General features: G+C 43.1%; 2 protein-coding genes and 1 pseudogene across 2 annotated transcripts in view; 1 reads left to right on the forward strand and 2 right to left on the reverse strand.

Moving 5' to 3' along the window:
• LOC139532128 (tubulin beta-4B chain-like) overlaps nt 1–23,227 on the reverse strand; it is a 394,248-nt gene that overhangs the window by 5,023 nt on the left and 365,998 nt on the right. The gene's annotated exons all lie outside the window — the stretch shown is intronic.
• LOC139531401 (putative malate dehydrogenase 1B) lies at nt 325–2,346 on the reverse strand. Its single transcript, XM_071327851.1, has 4 exons — nt 2,088–2,346; nt 1,697–1,838; nt 1,094–1,274; nt 325–462 (listed from the first exon to the last, which is right to left on the reverse strand). Exons 1-4 carry the CDS (start codon nt 2,344–2,346, stop codon nt 325–327), a joined length of 720 nt encoding a protein of 239 aa, XP_071183952.1.
• Nucleotides 5,338–23,148, forward strand: LOC139531403 (FAST kinase domain-containing protein 2, mitochondrial-like; annotated as a pseudogene).

Genomic DNA, 23,227 nt, shown 5'->3' on the forward strand with positions numbered 1-23,227 from the left:
TAAATTCAACCTGAAGCCTATGTGGGTTATGAATGCCTTATGAACCTGTCTTCGATGACAATTCATCAGGCCACTATGAGGTCTACCTGTGTTGATTCTAAGCTTCCTGGAGCAACCGGAAGTGGTTAAATTCACCCTAAAGGTGTTTTGATGTACCAAACCTGCAGTTTGTGAAAATCACTGCATTCAACCCTGTGTAAATCAGTCAATTCTTAAGAACACAATAGACACACAATAGAATAATTGTGTAAAAAAATGAATGTAGTCATTTATAAATGCAAGATTTTTGCGCTGTGGCTTCAATACAGCACCCCCCATTTTGAGTCAAAACTCCCTGAGTTGGTCTGCAGCAATCTGCAGTTTGGCCCTCTTCTCATCACCAATTACATCAGACAACACGGACCATCTACCATCCTGGAAGCTCACTTGCATTGAGAATACTACACCAGCTGGGAGGTTGTACTGTCCTGCAGAGAGGCCAAGAGAAGACAGATATCAGGGCCTTTATTCATAAAGTGTCTTAAAAAAGGAGTGCCGATCTAGGATCAGTTTAACCTTTTTGATCATAATAAATTAACAGAGGACGGGACCTGATCCTAAATCAGCACTCATACTCAGACACTATGAATACAGGCTATAGGCTTCATAGGCAGCACTTATTTAGTATGCTTACTTATTTTCTTGTGTTCTTATTTATTGTATGTTTTTGTTATACCTTGTTATTTTTAGTATTACGTTTGTTATTGATTACTGCATTGTTGGGTTAAGAGTTTGCAAGAAAGGCATTTCACTCTACTTGTGCACGTGACATTGAAACTTATCCTGAAACACATATGAAATGCTGATACAATATATAAAATTACTACATACCCTGGTCCCAGATCTTTAGGTGCTGTAATAGCCAAATCCTATGGCTGTTGACAATGATAATGTTACAGCACAAACAGATCTAGGATCAGGCTTAATGATGCAGTCTTTCTATAGCGAAGTCATGTCAATGACTGAAGGAGTTGGCATGTCTGCACAAACAGATCTGGGACCAGACTAGTATTATTCCCTCCTACCTGCAACTGTCACTATGTTGACTTTTAACCCTGCCTGTGCTGAGTATGCCTAAGGAGAGGACCTCCTTAGCAGAAGAGTTGCAGTTCCAGGCCTTTAGAACTGCAATGATCCCATTCGAGTCTGATATGGCTGTAGCCCTCTGGGACTTGGAGGCTACAGTGGCACGTTGGGAACTGACCAAATTCAGGAAGTCAGACTGTAGCCATTTCCTTTGAGAGAAAAAAAGGTATTCAAAGTTTGGGTGTACTATGTGTGTGTTAGAACTAGAGCACTGATGACAGGGAGGTATATTATCAAAACTTAGTGCAGTGGTATTTTATGGTAGTTGAATATAGGTATGAAATAGCACAGGTGAAGACAGCTTGTCTGTCGAAATGTTGGACATACAATTTTTGCATCTGAGCTCCTAGAGTGTGCGGCTCTCCTTTATTTTTTTAAATGAAATAGCACAGGAACAGTAACTTCGTCCCAGATCTGACTGTGCTGTCTTGCCAAATCCTAAGGACATTTTGGCATGACAACGACCATAGGAGTTGGCTCTACAGCACAAACAGATCTGGACTAGAGGAACAGTACAGACTCATTGATAAACATAATTTGGCAATAACGTATTGGCAAACAGTTAAGTTACCTGTCATAAATAATCTCTAGGACTGGCTGAGAAAAATCTAATGGTCCCCAGATGGCCCCTTCATATTGGAAAACCTTCGCCCTCTGCAGGTCAACATGGGAACTGCCTCTGATGTTGCCCCAAATGATGACATCTGTCACATCTGACAGAAATGATCAAGAAGAATCACATGAATGTTTGAGTTTTTTTCCCTCCAATTTAAGGTGAATATGTTTATCCATTTTATAGATACAAATGTAATGGTAATGAAAAAATGAAGACAAAAAAGTTGATTTGAGGAAAGTTTCACTTGGAATGACTGGGATATGTTGTCTACTTTAGTTGAATGCACTGACTAAGTCGCTCTGTACGAGAGCAAAATGTATGTAAATGTACAATTTTGATTTGTTACCTGCAGTCTTCACAGACAGCTTCTGTGCAATGTGGGCTCTGGCCTCGTACTCCTGTTGAGTTGCCATGCCCACAAAGCGTCCACTGTCAACCGAGGGAGCATTCTCTAGCAAAAGGGAGCACTTCAGGTTAACCAAGGAGTTCACAGCCACAATCACTGCCACGTTTATGTGCACCCTTTCGTCGATGAGGCGCCCATACTGTTGGTAACGCTCCGACACCTTTCTCACCTTAAAAATAATATGTTCTAAGATATGCATGTATGCGGATGACGTTCTGTTATTCCTTAAAGACCCAGGCTCAAGCGTACCTAGATTGATGGATGTTCTACAAACATTTGGAACATACTCAGGGTATGTGCTTAACGTACACAAGACCCAAGCCCTAGTATATAATTATACCCCACAGGAAGAGCTGAAGATTAGGTATAACTTCACCTGGACCTCTTCATCCATTAAATATCTTGGAGTATACCTACCAAAAGATACACCCAAACTTTATTGCATGAATTACGATCACATCAACAAGAAAATATATGATGACCTAGACAGGTGGAACTCACTTCCCTTAGATCTTAGTAGTAGAATTGAAACAATCAAAATGAACATCCTGCCGAGGTTATTGTATTTGTTCCAATCACTGCCCATAGAAATCCCACCTAAACAGTTTAGGGAATGGGATAAACGGATATCAAGGTTTATCTGGAACAGTAAGAGACCAAGAACTAGATATACAACATTACAATTACCAAAAAACTGTGGGGGTATGGCCTTACCAAACCTAAAAGATTATTATGTGTCACCCCAATTGAGACCCCTGGTTTGTTGGTGCAATTCAGAATACGAATCCAAATGGAAAGACATCGAGACTACTTTGACAGAGATACCCATACAATCAGTTTTGGGAAATAAGGACATGGTAAAAGAAATATACAATAGACAAAATCAGTGGATTAATTTCTCTCTGAAGACATGGTTTAGGGTAGTTAAGCAAAATAATTTAGACAGAGAGATCAAACTGCTGAGTTGGCCCGCATACGACCCCAGCTTCATCCCTGCAACTCAGGACAGCAGATTTAAACAATGGACGCAGAAAGGCATCACATCATTCAGTACAATTATAAGGAATGGGAACCTAGATAACTTCCAGGACTTAAGTAAAAAAAAACATGGCTTGGATAAACAAGATTTTTACAGATACCTACAAGTCCGACACTATTTCTTAAGGGAGATAAAAGTGACTGACCCTCGAGCACCTCCAAAATTAATCCAAGTATTCACTAACGCATACAACTTGGGGAGTAACAAAAAAACGATTTCAAATCTCTACTTGGGTATTCAATCCTCAAAGAAACATTCTACAAACTATATTAAAAAGAAATGGGAGGAGGAACTTAACATTGAAATAACTGATGAAACATGGTTGAACATATTAGAGACTCAACAAAGCTCCACCAACTCAAGGTCATGGAGAGAATTCTGTTGGAAGAATGTTATACGTTTCTTCATAACACCTAAACTGAAATCAAAACAGACTGGCTCACCACACCCTTGTTGGAGAGCATGCGGTCTATTGAGGGCGGACCACTCTCATATCTTTTGGTACTGCCCCGCAATCGAATCTTACTGGGGAGAAATAAGATCTAACATTGGAAAAATAATGGGATTTGACATAGAACAAACATTCATTTCTTTGTACTTGGGTGAAATACCAGATAACTTACACAATAGAGAAAAGTACCTCTTGAAGGTCCTACTGGCAGCCAGTAAAAATGCTATCACTAGGAAATGGCTACAAAAAGACCCTCCCACAGTGACACAATGGATAGACATTGTAGAAGAAATACACCACATGGAGCGTATGACCTTTGCTTTAAGAACTCAACAGGAGAGAGGTCAGGAATACTGGGAGAAATGGGTTTCATACTTGGAAAAGGTCTAATTCAAAGATGCTAATGTAACTAATATGATGATGAAGGTATGAAGTGCACTGTAACTGCCAGATCATTTTTGTTCTTTTATTTTACTTTATTTGTACTTTCTTTGTGTTCCTACAATAAAAACAAAGTATTAAAAAAAAATTAAAAAATAATATGTTCATTTAGCAGACATTTCTATCCAAAGCAACTTAAAGAACTGTCAACACTGACAGTCAGGGACACATGTTCAGCGTATGTGGAGTGGATGATACAAGAATCCAACCCACAACCCTGTGTTGCCCTGGTGTTGCTTGCACCGTGCTCTAACTAACCCACGAGCCATTCAAACTACAAACCTTGCTTTCTTCCTCGTCCTCCCCTCCACCCTCTCTGTCCTCAGGCCAACTTTCATCCAGGAGGATGATGAAGTGTGCTTGTTGGAAGGCCTGGTGCAGCTCTATGTAGACGGTGACTTTATGGAGCTGTCTAGGTCCTCTGCCTATGACTTCTGTACAAGACAAACATATTTGAGCCAAACATTTTCTATATTTTTACTTAATATTTTCAATGGCAATAGAAATGTCACTTTACTTCCTGAATTGACTCAATTGAAATGGAATTGATCCCAGCCCCGCCTCACATTGAGACGCAGCTAGCTACCCTACGTACCTGCTGATCCATATGTGCAGTGGCTTGATGAGGCTCTGATGGTACACCTCCTCCTTCATGCACAGCTCCTGCTTCTGTCTAGCGAGCCGTTGAGAGAGCGTGAGGGGAAAGAAAGCCTCAGAGCACGTGAGGAATTTGTCTTCGCATGCATTTCACACAGCCACTAGCACAGAGGTGGCTGCCTACTGCGCGCAGGCCAGTAGCCTAGGTCTCAGAGCATAAAATGAACAGCCACTGTGGCAGGTAGATGTAAAAATCTACCAGCCAAAATATATTTTTCCCGCAAAAATTACACTAACAAAACACAAAAAATGTATGAACATGCTTTGTAATGTTTCTAAAACAATACATGTATTAATAGTTAGAAGTAATGTTGTATATTATTTCATTTTCTTATTTTGTGATCTGAGTCTTTTAACCAAAATATCACAGCTGAGACAAACATTTTCACGAGGTTACGTTGGTAGAGCGACTCAATACATGTTTGTGCCTGCTGTGAGATTGAGTATTAATAGTAGAAGCATTGTCTTCTCTTCCTTGGCAGTTGAAACTCTAACATAGAAAACAACCTAGCATGTGAACAAAACAATGTGAATAAACAAGAAACACAAGGACAAAGTCTCACTTCAGTAGACTTTTATGCCTGTGCGCAGCGCTTCTAAAAATGATTACTCAGCTCTTCACGTGCGCACAGCCCAACAAGGCAGTGTTGCCGCGCAAGGTGGAATAGGCTATATAGGATTCGTAGTTCTTTGACTTGGTACGATTAATTTACCAGCTATTAAACAAAATGGCGGAAATACTTTGAAAACAGCTACTGCAGCATTTATTTGATAAATTATTGTGCAACTGCCCGACTAAAAAAATATCGGTCGACGAAATGGGGTCACCTCTAAAAATCCTAGATCAGCATTCTTACTCTGAGATTGTGAATATGGGCCCTGACCAGTAATAACAATGTTTCTATTGCCAAACCTCCATCCAGAGAAAGGCCCTGTCATTGGCAGACTAGTTCACTCTTCCGAACTCCCATATGATCACTACGCTGGCCTCCATGGGCTTCTGTCTCAAGCCACTGTTGGCCGTCTTGCAGCAGAAAGATTGCAGGTGAGACACAAATCCTACATGCCAGACTTGACTGACTGGAAACCAGTGGACGTAAACCACTGTACTCTGCCTAATGTGTTTGTTTCACAGGATCAGTTATAAGTGTGTCGGCTCATCATTCCCAACTAATGGTGCAACTATTTTTTATGTGAAAGACTACTGTACTCTTATCTTCCTCACTCCTGCATCACAGAGCACGTCCACGGAGTCCCCTTCAACCGCCTGGTGGATGTGCTGAGGGCCTATAAGGAGCTGCACTACAGAGACGTGGTCCTGTTCACCGCCATCTCTGACTGCGTGCGGTGTGGAAGGTCTTTTGCAACACAAACAAACATGGAGGAGAGTGAACGTGACACATGGAGCACGTACCTGAAAGAGGGGCTACTTCGGTCGCATGGCCGTGGTTTGGGTATGAAAAGTCTGACACGGACCAGAAAACCGCCCTCTGCCAAATATGCCGCAGGCCGGTCCCGACAACAGGCTCAAACAAACACCACTAATCTCTATTACCAGTACGCAAGAATCATGTGAAACAGTACGGAGAGAGTCTACGGATGAGACCCAAAAAAGTACAGTTGAGTGCTCAAAACAAACCCCCGACTCAGACGTTGCAGGAGGCTTTTGCCCGCGGCACACCATACGGCAAAGAATTACGAAGATGGAAGGAGATAACGGCTGCGGTTACAATTTACATCTGCAAAGACATGGCCCCAATTTACATGGTCGAGAAACGGGGGGTTCGTGAGTTGGTGCTAACACTCGACCCAAGGTACCAAATGCAAATTGATATGTGACACATATTCATTCCAAAATAACATGCAAAACAGGTAAGCCTCCCCAAAAATAAATAAATATATATTTTAGGCATATTTGATTATTTCTCCTTTTTATTTAGAACCTTTGTGCAAATTTTCAATTAAGCATGTAACAAAATATAATATATCAATGTATACAATCTAAAAAGGTAAATAGAAAACTCTTCAACTATAGTTGCAAACAAAATAAATATAGGCCTAAAATATATATTTATTTTGTTTGCAACTATAGTTGAAGTGTTTTCTATTTACCTTTTTAGATTTTATACCTTGATATATTATATTTTGTTACATGCTTAATTGAAAATTTGCACAAAGGTTCTAAATAAAAGGAGAAATTATAAAATATGAGTAAGTACCTTTTATTTGTTGAGTTTAATTCAAAGTGTAATAAGAAATAGGCCTTTACATGTGGTCATTTTATATAAACTATTTATTCATTCAATTTATATCGTGATGTGTATCGTTATCAGGATATGAAATTACCTATATCGGATATGAGATTTTGGCCATATCGCTCAGCCCTGCTGTGTACTATACTACTGTATACTATGGTATAATTGACCATACTACAGTATTCTATACTACACTATATATATTAATACTATACTGCTTACCCCCTTAGCTACACAATTTCGAGTAATATTGCCTATATTCTTATTTGCTATAGCCTATTTCAATTCATGTTATATTTACACAATGCAAGAGAACAATGTAGACATTTTTAAGTTTCACCAAAGCAGCGCTAAATGTCCGGTCATAAAATGTTTTAGTTTTTTCTCTCTCCAGTAGCGGATGATTTCTCCAGCCGCTCTATTTCATGATCAAACAATTAGCCTACAGCTCTGTTAGATTATCTCAGAAAGTTGTAAATTGTTTTTGAATAACCTACAAATATGGTAGGCCTAACGTAATATTGAGAGAGGAGAAACAATAGCAAGATGTAAACATTTAATGAGAAATTTGAACAAAACTTAGTTGATCAATGTATTATGTAACAGAAATAATGCAAGGTTGTAAAAAAAAATCCATCTTTGCCATTGTGAACCAAACTGTCAAAAGTCTAATCCTACTAATTTAAATATCATAAAAGCATTAAGACCAATTAAAGTTATGAAAAGTATTTACCAAATATTCTAATAGTGTTTGTCCTAAAGTTTCTGCTTTTAAATGTGAACAATTATGTAAGTTGGAGTCTATGCTTTTCTCAATCACAACTTTATTTTGAATGACAAATTTATATTTCAGACCACAAGAAGTGAAATTGTGCAAACAATACCAAGATGGAAAAATCGAGTTAAAAATTTAAAGAAAACTGAGGCTACCGCTGAGGAAAGCTTGTGAAAGAAAACGATCTGTAGCCTAGTTGACCTAGGCCTATTTCCATATTATTCTAGTAACAGCTTCTACCCCCAAGGCATAAGACTCCTGAACAGCTAATCAAATGGCTACCCAGACTATTTGAACCCCCCACGCTGCTACTACTCTCTGTTATTATCTATGCATAGCCACTTTAACAACCCTACCTGCATGTACATAATTATCTCAATTACCTCGACACCGGTGCCCCCGCACATTGACACATTGACTCTGTACCGGTACCCCATGTATATAGCCCCGCTATTGTTATTTACTGCTGCTCTTTAATTATTTGTTTTTCTTATCTCTTACTTTTTTTCAACTTGAATTTTTTTAGGTATTTTCTTAAAACTGCATCGTTGGTTAAGGGCTTGTAAGTAAGCATTTCACTGTAAGGTCTACCTGTTGTATTCGGCGCATGTGACAAATACATTTTTATTTGAATGTGCAACCTACCTTAAACTCATAGTAGCCTAGGCCTAATAAGAGAGGAGGATTAGGAAAAATGTGAATCAGTTTATAATTATGCAGTTTTAAGGACAGCAGAGTTGCTTGCTCTGCAGCCCATGATGTTGACTGTCACCTGCTCCATCTGCACGCTTCAGGACACACAGACATGCCCGCCCACTTCTTTCATGCCACAGCTCCACCTGAGAGGAATAGGCTACTAGAAATGATTTAGCTCCACTAAATATATTTTGCCAATGTCAGGATTGATCTCATCCCTCCCGTAGCATGCAAGCTTGTGCTCGCTTCTTTTTTTATCGTGGGGAGGGGGCGGTTGGCCAATAGGGGGTGATACCATCCTATAGTAGGATCAGTAGGTCATATGATTGAGTGTAGTCTGGCCCAGGAGTGTGAAGGTGAACGGAAAGGCTCTGGAGCAACGAACCGCCCTTGCTGTCTCTGCCTGGCCGGTTCCCCTCTCTCCACTGGGATTCTCTGCCTCTAACCCTATTACAGGGGCTGAGTCACTGGCTTACTGGTGCTCTTTCATGCCGTCCCTAGGAGGGGTGCGTCACTTGAGTGGGTTGAGTTACTGACGTGATCTTCCTGTCTGGATTGGCGCCCCCCCTTGGTTTGTGCTGTGGTGGAGATCTTTGTGGGCTATACTCGGCCTTGTCTCAGGATTGTAAGTTGGTGGTTGAAGATATCCCTCTAGTGGTGCGGGGGCTGTGCTTTGGCAAAGTGGGTGGGGTTATATCCTTCCTGTTTGGCCCTGTCCGGGGGTATCATCGGATGGGGCCACAGTGTCTCCTGACCCCTCCTGTCTCAGCCTCCAGTATTTATGCTGCTGTAGTTTATGTGTCGGGGGGCTAGGGTCAGTTGGTTATATCTGGAGTACTTCTCCTGTCTTATCCAGTGTCCTGTGTGAATTTAAGTATGCTCTCTCTAATTCTCTCTCTCGGAGAACCTGAGCCCTAGGACCATACGTCAGGACTACCGGGCATGATGACTCCTTGCTGTCCCCAGTCCACCTGGCCTTGCTGCTGTTCCAGTTTCAACTGTTCTGCCTGCGGTTATGGAACCCCTACCTGTCCCAGACCTGCTGCTTTCAACTCTTAATGATCGGCTATGAAAAGCCAACTGACATTTATTCCTGATTATTATTTGACCATGCTTGTCACTTATGAACATTTTGAACATCTTGGCCATGTTCTGTTATAATCTCCACCCGGCACAGCCAGAAGAGGACTGGCCACCCCTCATAGCCTGGTTCCTCTCTAGGTTTCTTCCTAGGTTTTGGCCTTTCTAGGGAGTTTTTCCTAGCCACCGTGCTTCTACACCTGCATTGCTTGCTGTTTGGGGTTTTAGGCTGGGTTTCTGTACAGCACTTCGAGATATTAGCTGATGTACGAAGGGCTATATAAAGTAAACTTGATTTGATTTGATATAGCACAATGTTTTAGGAGTGCATAATCACGATGGGGAAAAGGTTGACATCGCCCAACCCTAATACAGTTACATAGATTTATGCAGCATGGGAGCACTGTTTCTGATACACCGGCCTTTGATAAGATTCCCATAGCTTCTAGCACCTAGAATACTGTTCAGTGGTGATATTGATCCCTAAGAGTCTGTGTTTGAAGTCGTAAGATTACTCCCCTCCTCTAACACTCTTCTCCTCTAACATGTTCTGTCGATTGTAAGTGATTCTCTTCCTGTCAGCGTTTGAGGATCTAGTGTTCTGCCCCACGGCCAATTTGGACGCCTTCGCAGAGAGAGTGACCATGAGCCCGGACGCCCTGGGGCTCAAAGACGTCCTCAGCGTGCTGAAGACCTACTCGTCCCTAAACCACAACCTACAGGGCTACAGAGAGCCGTGAGTCTCCACCATAGAATTAGAATGTACCATAGAAATAGAATGCCATTGCTGACATTTTTATTTCTATGGTCTCTAACTCGCCATACCATCTCCGTTTCCCTCCTCCCTCTTCTCTGCATTACCTTAATGTGCGAAGTTAAAGAATGGCTATCTGTACTTACAGAGGCCTAGACCCTGTTCGAATACCTTAAATGCAGGCTTCCATTGTTCCCACCTTAAGGTACAGTATTTACTGATTCGACTAGGTTGGTGAAAGTTGAAGCAGTAGGGTGGAAACTATGTATCTCACTTATTCAATTACTTACAGATCAATAGTTACCGCAAGAAACAGAGGAAGCAAGGCTACATTTTGATGGAACCTACAGTAATCTCTGTGCTTATATAGCACTTTTGCAGTGTGCACAGCTACAGCTGTATTTGTAAATGGAGATGGGTTGTCAATCAATATTCAAAGCAGCCACATAACAGTCGCATAATACAAATTACCACCATATCCCGCTGAATGCAACCTAACTCTATATGTTTCTCTTGACCTGACTGGTTTCTCCCTGGCCATAGGTTCCTGGTGGGCGTGACCCACGTGGTGGTGTCCTACCTGCCCAAGATGGCTGCCTGCGAGCTGCTGAAGGTGGTCTACTGCCTGAGTCTGCTGGGCCACTTCCCCGCCGCCCCACTGGAACAGCTGCTGCAGCAGGAGACACTGGAGGAGATCAGTGCCAGAGGTCAGGCACTGTCAGCCTAAATTAAGATGCTCATATCTGATTAGATTTTCAAATAATTAGATTTAGAAAAAATACTTATAAATCATTATTAAACATTATTATACATCTATTATACATTATTATAATACAGATATGGGTGTAAGCAATATGGCAATATTTCTACCCAGCCAATAAGAAGGCAAGAGGATGCGATTACCATCTTACTTAAACCTATCCAACCAGCTGACCCCTTGTCCTCCATGTCCGTACAGGTGGGCGGCTGCAGAAGGGGATGGGAAAAAAGCTGCAGATAGTGGACCTGTGTCTCAGGCTGGACCCACCTTCTCTCCCTAAGCCCCTGACCGTCCCTCCCGAGGCACTGGGCTCTCCAGCCCCTAACGACCTGCCCATTAACCCAGGGCTGTCTATGACCCTGCAGAGCATCACCCAGGAGTGCTGCTACAGGGGGGTGTGATGGTCAAAGACCTATACTTCATAGGTAAATAGGACTTCACTGTTAGCTTGGTCCCAATGTTCCCTCTAAATTATTTTAGGCACTGAGCAAATTTCAGGTCTGCTGAGCGCAAACTTGAACGTTGTGAAAATTCTGTGCAACCTATGGCGCGCGTTTACTGTGACCACAGGCTGTACCCGGCCAAGTAGACTAATATTTGATCAAAATGTAGGTCTACCAGAGTGGCCTACCATCAAAAACTATGGAGAAAAATGCACCCCAAAACGTTTTATTATGGAAATAGCTGTTCTATCATTCAGCCTACAGTAGCATCCAATGTGTGGTGTTCATTGTAGGCCTACATTCCATGAGACTTTTGGGGAAAAAACATGCAGGGCTTGACATTAACCTGTTTATCCACCTGTCCTTCAGACAAGGAGGTGACTGAATGTTGTTGTTTGATGCAAGAAACCACTTTTCAAAATTAAAATGCATTATTATTCCCATACCATTATTACAGAGAATCAGACAAATTATGCTACCCTTTGCCTGTTGACTACAACACTGCCCCTTTAAGACAAAAAAAAGTTCTTTACCTTACTCGTTTTTCAAAGATGGCTAGAAATGCACACATTTTGTGCTCTTGTAGGACACAACCACTCACCCATTGTTGACTAGTGTTAGGTTCTAATTTTTCTGAGTAAATAACTCATGGCACAGATCCATATATGACAATGGCTATTTGCAAATAGGCCTACTGCAGCTCTGATTGGTTATGCCGCACCGGTTTGTGTAGAGTACGGGTCGTGACTGTCAATGAAATATAATCCTACTCCAATGTGCAATGTACAAGAAAATCCTACTCCAATATACAAGAAAATTTCTTGCACAGTTAGTTTTGCATACTAAGTCTTGCATAGTTCATTTTGTTTCGGTATGTTACATTGACAGTGGCTAATATTGCTTCTACCCCCAAGCCATAAGACTGCTGAACAATTAATCAAATGGCCACCCGGACAATTTATATTGCCCCCCTTTGTTTGTTTTTACACTGCAGCTACTCACGGATTATTATTATCTGTACATGTACAAATTACCTCGACTAAACTGTATGCCTGCACATTGACTCGGTACCCCTGTATATAGCCTCGTTATTGTTATATTATTGTTTTACATTATTTTATTTTTTTACTTTAGTCTATTTAGTAAATATTTTCTTAAATCTATTTCTTGAACTGCGTTTTTGGTTAAGGGCTTGTAAGTAAACATTTCACAGTAAGGTCTACATCTGTTGTATTTGGCGCATGTGACAAATACAATTTGATTTGATTTGAAAATATTGTGTTCTGGGAGGACAGATCCAAAATTCATACAACAACTGCACATCATTTTTTTTAAGGCAATGAGGCTGATACAACAGATCAGACCATTTAGCTTTACATTTTGATAAAGTTTTATTTCTTCATAATACAGTATAAGCTCAACAATGCACACATGGCTGTCGGCTACGTGCGAATGTTCCAAAATGCAATTAGCGTGAAAACACCATTCTCAAAAGCGTGTGACAGAAATTAAGAAAAGGGAGATCTAAAGATGCATCAACTAGCATGTGTTACTCATGTGACTAAGATTATGCCTATAGCTGCTGGACAGTATTATAACATTGATTTGAAAACCAATAGAATGTGAGAATAATGCTGGTTTCAATGACATATTAAGTATTTAGGCTATAAAATATGAGAGATATTTATTGTGAGAATAATGCTGGTTTCAATTACATATTAAGTATTTAGTCTATAAAATAATTCCCTCTTTCTATGGTCGTATTTTAGCAAGGCTTCTTTGAAACAACGTAAGACATGCTTCAGAAAATGACATAAAACGTCTCGGTTTTATACAATGAAGTTTATGGTTAAATAGTTTCAAAACCTCCGCTCAGATGCAAGGTGGGTGATGTGTGGTGCGCAACAGGCACTATCCTTCACTCTCACCGGTCTTGTGACCATTTGATCTGAACAAACCGTGCCTCGAGTAATTCGACATAATCAAGCTTTAGATGTTAATGTTAATTATCCTTTATTAGGCCTATATTTGTCAAACATAACTGTCATGTTTTGTCATTGATTATCATGTCTTGTCCCTGTGCTTCCCTTCTATTAGTTTCCCTCTGCTGGTCTTATTAGGTTCTTTCCCTCTTTCTATCCCTCTCCCTCCCTCTCTCCCTCTCTCGCTCTCTCTCTCTATCGTTCCGTTCCTGCTCCCAGCTGTTCCTCATTCTCCTAACTACCTCATTTACTCTTTCACACCTGTCCCCTATTTTGCCCTCTGATTAGAGTCCCTATTTCTCCCTCTGTTTTCCGCTTCTGTCCTTGTCGGATCCTTGTTTGATGTTTGCTGTTCTGTGTCCTTGTTCCGCCCTGTCGTGTTTTTGCCTTCTTCAGATGCTGCGTGTGAGCAGGTGTCTATGTCAGCTACGGCCTGTGCCTTCCCGAAGCGACCTGCAGTCTGTGGCCGCGTCTCCAGTCGTTCCTCTCTACTGACGAGAGGATTTCAGTTTTCCTGTTTTGGATTTACCTAAGATAATATCCAGGAGTATCGGTTTTTGTTTAAGACTGGAATAAAGACTCTGTTTCTATTAAGTCGCTTTTGGGTCCTCATTCACCAGCATAACAGAAGGATCCGACCAAGAATGGACCCAGCGACTACGGATTCTCGCAACACTGCCGTCGAGTTCCAGGGAGCAATGCTCGGCAGACACGAGCAGGAATTGTCTGCTGCTCGTCATGCCGTTGAGACCCTGGCCGCTCAGGTCTCCGACCTCTCAGGACAGTTTCAGAGTCTTCGTCTCGTGCCACCAGCTACTTCCTGGTCTTCCGAGTCTCCGGAACCTAGGGTTAATAACCCACCATGTTACTCTGGGCAGCCCACTGAGTGTCGCTCCTTTCTCACCCAGTGTGATATTGTGTTCTCTCTCCAGCCCAACACATACTCAAGAGAGAGAGCTCGGATCGCTTACGTCATATCACTCCTTACTGGTCGGGCTCGGGAGTGGGGCACAGCTATCTGGGAGGCAAGGGCTGAGTGTTCTAACGATTATCAGAACTTTAAAGAGGAGATGATACGGGTTTTTGATCGTTCAGTTTTTGGGAAGGAGGCTTCCAGGGCCCTGGCTTCCCTATGTCAAGGTGATCGATCCATAACGGATTACTCTATAGAGTTTCGCACTCTTGCTGCCTCCAGTGACTGGAACGAGCCGGCGTTGCTCGCTCGTTTTCTGGAGGGACTCCACGCTGAGGTTAAGGATGAGATTCTCTCCCGGGAGGTTCCTTCCAGCGTGGACTCTTTGATTGCACTCGCCATCCGCATAGAACGACGGGTAGATCTTCGTCACCGAGCTCGTGGAAGAGAGCTCGCGTTAACGGTGTTCCCCCTCTCCGCATCTCAACCATCTCCTCCCACCGGCTCAGAGACTGAGCCCATGCAGCTGGGAGGTATTCGCATCTCGACTAAGGAGAGGGAACGGAGAATCACCAACCGCCTTTGCCTCTATTGCGGTTCTGCTGGACATTTTGTCATGTCATGTCCAGTAAAAGCCAGAGCTCATCAGTAAGCGGAGGGCTACTGGTGAGCGCTACTACTCAGGTCTCTCCATCAAGATCCTGTACTACCTTGTCGGTCCATCTACGCTGGACCGGTTCGGCTGCTTCCTGCAGTGCCTTGATAGACTCTGGGGCTGAGGGTTGTTTTATGGACGAAGCATGGGCTCGGAAACATGACATTCCTCTCAGACAGTTAGGGAAGCCCACGCCCATGTTCGCCTTAGATGGTAGTCTTCTCCCCAGTATCAGATGTGAGACACTACCTTTAACCCTCACAGTATCTGGTAACCACAGTGAGACCATTTCCTTTTTGATTTTTCGTTCACCTTTTACACCTGTTGTTTTGGGTCATCCCTGGCTAGTATGTCATAATCCTTCTATTAATTGGTCTAGTAATTCTATCCTATCCTGGAACGTTTCTTGTCATGTGAAGTGTTTAATGTCTGCTATCCCTCCTGTTTCTTCTGTCCCCTCTTCTCAGGAGGAACCTGGTGATTTGACAGGAGTGCCGGAGGAATATCATGATCTGCGCACGGTCTTCAGTCGGTCCAGAGCCAACTCTCTTCCTCCTCACCGGTCGTATGATTGTTGTATTGATCTCCTTCCGGGGACCACTCCCCCTCGGGGTAGACTATACTCTCTGTCGGCTCCCGAACGTAAGGCTCTCGAGGATTATCTGTCTGTTTCTCTCGACGCCGGTACCGTGGTGCCTTCTTCCTCTCCCGCCGGAGCGGGGTTTTTTTTTGTTAAGAAGAAGGACGGTACTCTGCGCCCCTGCGTGGATTATCGAGGGCTGAATGACATAACGGTTAAGAATCGTTATCCGCTTCCCCTTATGTCGTCAGCCTTCGAGATTCTGCAGGGAGCCAGGTTCTTTACTAAGTTGGACCTTCGTAACGCTTACCATCTCGTGCGCATCAGAGAGGGGGACGAGTGGAAGACGGCGTTTAACACTCCGTTAGGGCATTTTGAATACCGGGTTCTGCCGTTCGGTCTCGCTAATGCTCCAGCTGTCTTTCAGGCATTAGTTAATGATGTACTGAGAGACATGCTGAACATCTTTGTTTTCGTTTACCTTGACGATATCCTGATTTTTTCACCGTCACTCGAGATTCATGTTCAGCACGTTCGACGTGTACTCCAGCGCCTTTTAGAGAATTGTCTCTACGTGAAGGCTGAGAAGTGCGCCTTTCATGTCTCCTCTGTCACATTTCTCGGTTCTGTTATTTCCGCTGAGGGCATTCAGATGGATCCCGCTAAGGTCCAGGCTGTCAGCGATTGGCCCGTTCCTAAGTCACGTGTCGAGTTGCAGCGCTTTCTCGGTTTCGCTAATTTCTATCGGCGTTTCATTCGTAATTTCGGTCAAGTGGCTGCCCCTCTCACAGCTCTGACTTCTGTCAAGACGTGCTTTAAGTGGTCCGGTTCCGCCCAGGGAGCTTTTGATCTCCTCAAGAAGCGTTTTACATCCGCTCCTATCCTTGTTACTCCTGACGTCACTAAACAATTCATTGTCGAGGTTGACGCTTCAGAGGTGGGCGTGGGAGCCATTCTGTCCCAGCGCTTCCATTCTGACGATAAGGTCCATCCTTGCGCTTATTTTTCTCATCGCCTGTCGCCATCGGAACGCAACTATGATGTGGGTAACCGCGAACTGCTCGCCATCCGCTTAGCCATAGGCGAATGGCGACAGTGGTTGGAGGGGGCGACCGTTCCTTTTGTCGTTTGGACTGACCATAAGAACCTTGAGTACATCCGTTCTGCCAAACGACTTAATGCACGTCAAGCTCGTTGGGCGTTGTTTTTCGCTCGTTTCGAGTTCGTGATTTCTTATCGCCCGGGAAATAAGAACACCAAGCCTGATGCCTTATCCCGTCTCTTTAGTTCTTCTGTGGCTTCTACCGACCCCGAGGGGATTCTCCCTGAAGGGCGTGTTGTCGGGTTGACTGTCTGGGGAATTGAGAGACAGGTAAAGCAAGCACTCACTCACACTGCGTCGCCGCGCGCTTGTCCTAGTAACCTTCTGTTCGTTCCTGTCTCTACTCGTCTGGCTGTTCTTCAGTGGGCTCACTCTGCCAAGTTAGCTGGCCACCCCGGCGTTCGGGGTACGCTTGCTTCTATTCGCCAGCGGTTTTGGTGGCCTACTCAGGAGCGTGACACGCGCCGTTTCGTGGCTGCTTGTTCGGACTGCGCGCAGACTAAGTCAGGTAACTCTCCTCCTGCCGGTCGTCTCAGACCGCTTCCCATTCCTTCTCGACCATGGTCTCACATCGCCTTAGACTTTATTACCGGTCTGCCTTCGTCTGCGGGGAAGACTGTGATTCTTACGGTTGTCGATAGGTTCTCTAAGGCGGCACATTTCATTCCCCTCGCTAAGCTTCCTTCCGCTAAGGAGACGGCACAAATCATCATTGAGAATGTGTTCAGAATTCATGGCCTCCCGTTAGACGCCGTTTCAGACAGAGGCCCGCAATTCACGTCACAGTTTTGGAGGGAGTTCTGTCGTTTGATTGGTGCTTCCGTCAGTCTCTCTTCCGGGTTTCATCCCCAGTCTAACGGTCAAGCAGAAAGGGCCAATCAGTCGATTGGTCGCATATTACGCAGCCTTTCTTTTCGAAACCCTGCGTCTTGGGCAGAACAGCTCCCCTGGGCAGAATACGCTCACAACTCGCTTCCTTCGTCTGCTACCGGGCTATCTCCGTTTCAGAGTAGTCTTGGGTACCAGCCTCCTCTGTTCTCGTCCCAGCTCGCCGAGTCCAGCGTTCCCTCCGCTCAGGCTTTTGTCCAACGTTGTGAGCGAACCTGGAGGAGGGTCAGGTCTGCACTTTGCCGTTACAGGGCGCAGACTGTGAGAGCCGCCAATAAACGTAGGATTAAGAGTCCTAGGTATTGTCGCGGTCAGAGAGTGTGGCTTTCCACTCGTAACCTTCCCCTTACGACAGCTTCTCGCAAGTTGACTCCGCGGTTCATTGGTCCGTTCCGTGTCTCTCAGGTCGTCAATCCTGTCGCTGTGCGACTGCTTCTTCCGCGACATCTTCGTCGCGTCCACCCTGTCTTCCATGTCTCCTGTGTCAAACCTTTTCTTCGCGCCCCCGTTTTTCTTCCCCCCCCCCCCCCCCCGTCCTTGTCGAGGGCGCACCTATTTACAAGGTACGGAAGATCATGGACATGCGTTCTCGGGGACGTGGTCACCAGTACTTAGTGGATTGGGAGGGTTACGGTCCTGAGGAGAGGAGTTGGGTTCCATCTCGGGACGTGCTGGACCGTTCGTTGATTGATGATTTCCTCCGTTGCCGCCAGGGTTCCTCCTCGAGTGCGCCAGGAGGCGCTCGGTGAGTGGGGGGGTACTGTCATGTTTTGTCATTGATTATCATGTCTTGTCCCTGTGCTTCCCTTCTATTCGTTTCCCTCTGCTGGTCTTATTAGGTTCTTTCCCTCTTTCTATCCCTCTCTCTCCCTCCCTCTCTCCCTCTCTCGCTCTCTCTCTCTATCGTTCCGTTCCTGCTCCCAGCTGTTCCTCATTCTCCTAACTACCTCATTTACTCTTTCACACCTGTCCCCTATTTTGCCCTCTGATTAGAGTCCCTATTTCTCCCTCTGTTTTCCGCTTCTGTCCTTGTCGGATCCTTGTTTGATGTTTGCTGTTCTGTGTCCTTGTTCCGCCCTGTCGTGTTTTTGCCTTCTTCAGATGCTGCGTGTGAGCAGGTGTCTATGTCAGCTACGGCCTGTGCCTTCCCGAAGCGACCTGCAGTCTGTGGCCGCGTCTCCAGTCGTTCCTCTCTACTGACGAGAGGATTTCAGTTTTCCTGTTTTGGATTTACCTAAGATAATATCCAGGAGTATCGGTTTTTGTTTAAGACTGGAATAAAGACTCTGTTTCTATTAAGTCGCTTTTGGGTCCTCATTCACCAGCATAACAATAACTGGCGTTTAGCCGATATTTATATAAGTATCATTAAAGTTTGGCTACATTTTCTGGCGCCTTCCTCATGTCAGCATTGGTTTGGACATGAGGCTGTAGCCAATATGCATGTCACCTACACATTGACATGTAGGCTTTTATTTATGTATATGATCAATAGATTTGAATAATACAATGTTGGCCTCTGATCCAATTCTGAGCGGAGTAATTGTTTGATGTTGTGATTTTTGTGTGATATTTATTTTCCCTTGTCCATTCGGACAATTTAAATCTATATTCTTGGTCTTTGAAAAAATATATTTTTTAATATATTTTTTATTGTCCCTGACGAGGACAAGCGTTAATGTCGAGCCATGTGAAGTGTCATATGAACAGGGTTGTTTTGCACTTTGGGACTATTCCATTGGTCCCAAAATATTAAGTGTGATTTTTTGGGGGGACTATTGTTCGTTTGTCTTTATGCACCAAACAAACACTATTCAAGTTTTAGGTTGAGTGCGATGGTACCTGCTTTCTTCACTATTTCATTGATATCATGGCTCTCGGAAAGCTCAGTCAATTGAGCTAAAGTATTTGAAAGAAACAAATACCATCTGTTAGATTTACAGGAATATACGATTCAGTTAATCTGAATTAGATCTGAGGGTGTAGTCGCTCCCACTCAAACGCATTCAATCACTGTTTCAGTCACATTAATGTTATCCAAATTAGGATCAAACTATTCTTGTATTCTCTCCCCCTGATGTAGAATTGCAGTATTCTGCGTACCCCCGATCTCTTTCTGTTATGGTAGCTCCCGTCCCCATGGCAACCTGGCTATCAAGATGCGTCATTTGGCGATCCTAGGATACACCCCAGTCGTGGTGAGTCTTGCACCCTAATGTTGTAGCCTCTTGTTTTAAGATTTCACTAATGTGATTGTGTCTTAACTGTCTCTTGTTTGTCTTTTATTATTAACAAACAAATGTCCCTCAGATGATAAAGATTGACTTGATATGGTCTTCTGATTAAAACTCTTCCATGTTTTTTCTGAAAATGTGCCATCCTATTTTGATAAGGTGAAATGTGAGCCATGTTTAGCATTCTTATTTATGACTCTTAACTTTGTACATTTGAGAGACATTGTAATACACTAAAATAATGTTGCAGAGCCCATCTTGAACTTGACTCGACTTCAAGGCCCCCTACTAGGTACCCCCACTTTTACCCATCCCTCATTTCTAAATACATTATTTCCCGTCCCTCCTCTCCATTGCTAGGTGTCGGAGCACGGGCTGGACTATCTGTCCGAGGAGGAGAGGACAGAGCTCCTCAGAACACGGATCTTTCCAGAACAGGAGAGACCTGATAAAGTCGATCAAATGACAGACAGACGGACATGGAGAGAGGGGGGACATGGCTCATTCAGTCAAGAGAACCTCGGCCTGGTTCTGTGGTCAGTCTTGTCACGATCCGGTCCTGTCATTCGTTGCACAGGAACTGCTGGTATACTGAATTGACTACATGAGGACTGTTGTCGAAAATATCTCTGTGTGAGTGTCTGGACTATACAGTTAACTGCATAATGTCTCACTATTTAACTACAAAGTAAATGGGAACCAACTCCCATCTGTGTCATTGATCCTCGTATTTGTGAGGGAATCTGTGTTGGAGCGTAAATGTTCCAGTTTAAGTAAGTTAAATCCTGTTGAAGTAACTTTAAAGTTAAGTAACATAAATTTAAACATCTTAATACCTCGCATGGGTTATTCCTAAATAGTCTAAATTCATATCCTCACCTCCCCTCCTTCATCTGCACTGATCTGCAAGAACTGACCAGCCTAATCAGTGCAGATGAAGGAAAGGAGATGAGGAGAAGAAGCTACTCTAGACTATTGAGACAGAGAGCCATGTTTCTACTGGGTTTGTGTGTCTCGTTTAGAATAAGTTGTCACTTGAGATGAATCTGTGGCCTTGCCAAAAGTGAGGCCCAATCCTAAATGGACCCCTAGACCTTACACCCTGTGGAGATTGGATATGATTTGATGGGTTTAAGGAATAACGTGAAACTTCAACCTAGCCTACCAGAGGGCCAGTTGGAATGAATTACCAAATTGCTTACACCCGTTAAATCCTCTTAGATCTCAAGTGTATAGGGTGAGGGTCTAGGGGTTGATTTGGGATTGGGCCTGAAATTGTTCAGATTGATGCCATTGAAATGTGTTGAGTAGAGGTGGTTATGCGAACTGATGTTATAATAAAAATTGCCTTATAATCATGACTGTCACTTAAACTGAAAATAGAATGTCATAGAAGCAGTCTTCCACTATATACAGTACCAGTCAAAAGTTTGGACACCTACTCATTCCAGGCCTTTTCTTTATTTTTAAAATGTTCTTATGTAGAATAATTGAATAATAGTTCTGTAGAATAATAGTGAATACATCAAAACAATGAATTAATACATATGGAATCATGTAGTAACCAAAAAAGTGTTTTAAAAATCCAAATATATTTTATATTTGAGATTCTTCAAAGTAGCCACCCTTTGCCTTGATGACAGCTTTGCACACTCTTGGCATTCTCTCAACCAGCTTCATGAGGAATGCTTTTCCAGCAGTCTTCAAGGAGTTCCCACATATGCTGAGTACTTGTTGGCTGCTTTTCCTTCACTCTGCGGTCCAACTGATCCCAAGCCATCTCAATTGGGTTGAGGTCGGATGATTGTGGAGGCCAGGTTATCTGACGCAGCATTCCGTCACGCCCTTACACAGCCTGGAGGTGTGTTTTGGATCATTGTCCTGTTGAAAAACAAATGATAGTCCCACTAAGCACAAACCAGATGGGATGGCGTATTGCTGCAGAATGCTATGGTAGCCGTGCTGGGTAAGTGTGCCTTGAATTCTAAATAAATCACTGACAGTGTCACCAGCAAAGCACCCCCACACCAGCACAAGTCCTCCATGCTTCATGGTGGGAATCACACATGCGGAGATGATCCGTTCACCTACTCTGCGTCTCACAAAGACACGGCAGTTGGAGCCAAAAATCTCAAATTTGGACTCATCAGACCAAAGGACAGATTTCCACCAGTCTAATGTCCATTGCTTGAGTTTCTCTGCCCAAGCAAGTCTCTTATTATTGGTGTCCTTTAGTAGTGGTTTCTTTGCAGCAATTCAACCACGAAGGCCTGATTCACGCTGTCTACTTGGAATAGTTTATGTTGAGATGTGTGTGTTACTTTGAACTCTGTAAAGCATTTATTTGGGTTGCAATCTGAGGTGCAGTTAACTCTAATGAACGTATCCTCTGCGGCAGAGGTAACTCTTGGTCTTCCTTTCCTGTGGCGTTCCTCATGAGAGCCAGTTTCATCATAGCGCTTGATGGTTTTTGCGACTGCATTTGAAGAAACTTTCAAAGTTCTTGACATTTTCTGAATTGACTGACGTTCATGTGTTAAAGTAATGATGGACTGTCATTTCTCTTTGCTTATTTGAGCTGTTTTTGCCATAATATTGACTTGGTATTTTACCAAATAGGGCTATCTTCTGTATACCACCCCTACCTTGTCACAACACAACTGATTGGCTCAAATTCCACAAAATAACTTTTAAGAAGACACACCTGTTCATTGAAATGCATTCCAGGTGACTACCACATGAAGCTGGTTGAGAGAATGCCAAGAGTGTGCAAAGCTGTCAAGGTAAAGGGTGGCTACTTTGAAGAATCTCAAATACAAAATATGTTTTCTTTGATTACTACATGATTCCATATGTGTTACTTCATAGTTTTGATGTCTTCACTATTATTGTACAATGTAGAAAATAATAAAAATAAAGAAAAACCCTTGAATGCGTAGGTGTGTCCAAACCTTTGACAGGTACTGTGTATAAATACATACAGTGTATTCAGACCCCTTAACTTTTTCCACATTTTGTTACGTTATTCTAAAATTCATTTTCGGTCTAATTCTCATTTCTGGAAAAGGCTTAAAATAAAAGTTAAAATCCAGGTCATGTGACATGATTAACAAAAACAGGGCACTAGTCACATAGAATATGTTGGCTCTTGAGAACAATACTGATGTGATGAATTGGTGGCCTTGCCAAGAGTGAAACAAATTATTGCCATGTCATTTAGTAGAGTTGGGTACTGATGTGATAACTAAGTGGCCTATATTCATGCCTGTAACTAAAATAAAATGTAATAGAAACAGGAATCCCTTAAAATCTGTTTTTAAAAATTCAATTAATTTATTGGAGAAACTATCAAAGGTTTTCACAATGTTTGTCACA

This window comes from Salvelinus alpinus, chromosome 10, assembly GCF_045679555.1.
Source record: "Salvelinus alpinus chromosome 10, SLU_Salpinus.1, whole genome shotgun sequence".
NCBI classification, from domain to species: domain Eukaryota; kingdom Metazoa; phylum Chordata; class Actinopteri; order Salmoniformes; family Salmonidae; genus Salvelinus; species Salvelinus alpinus.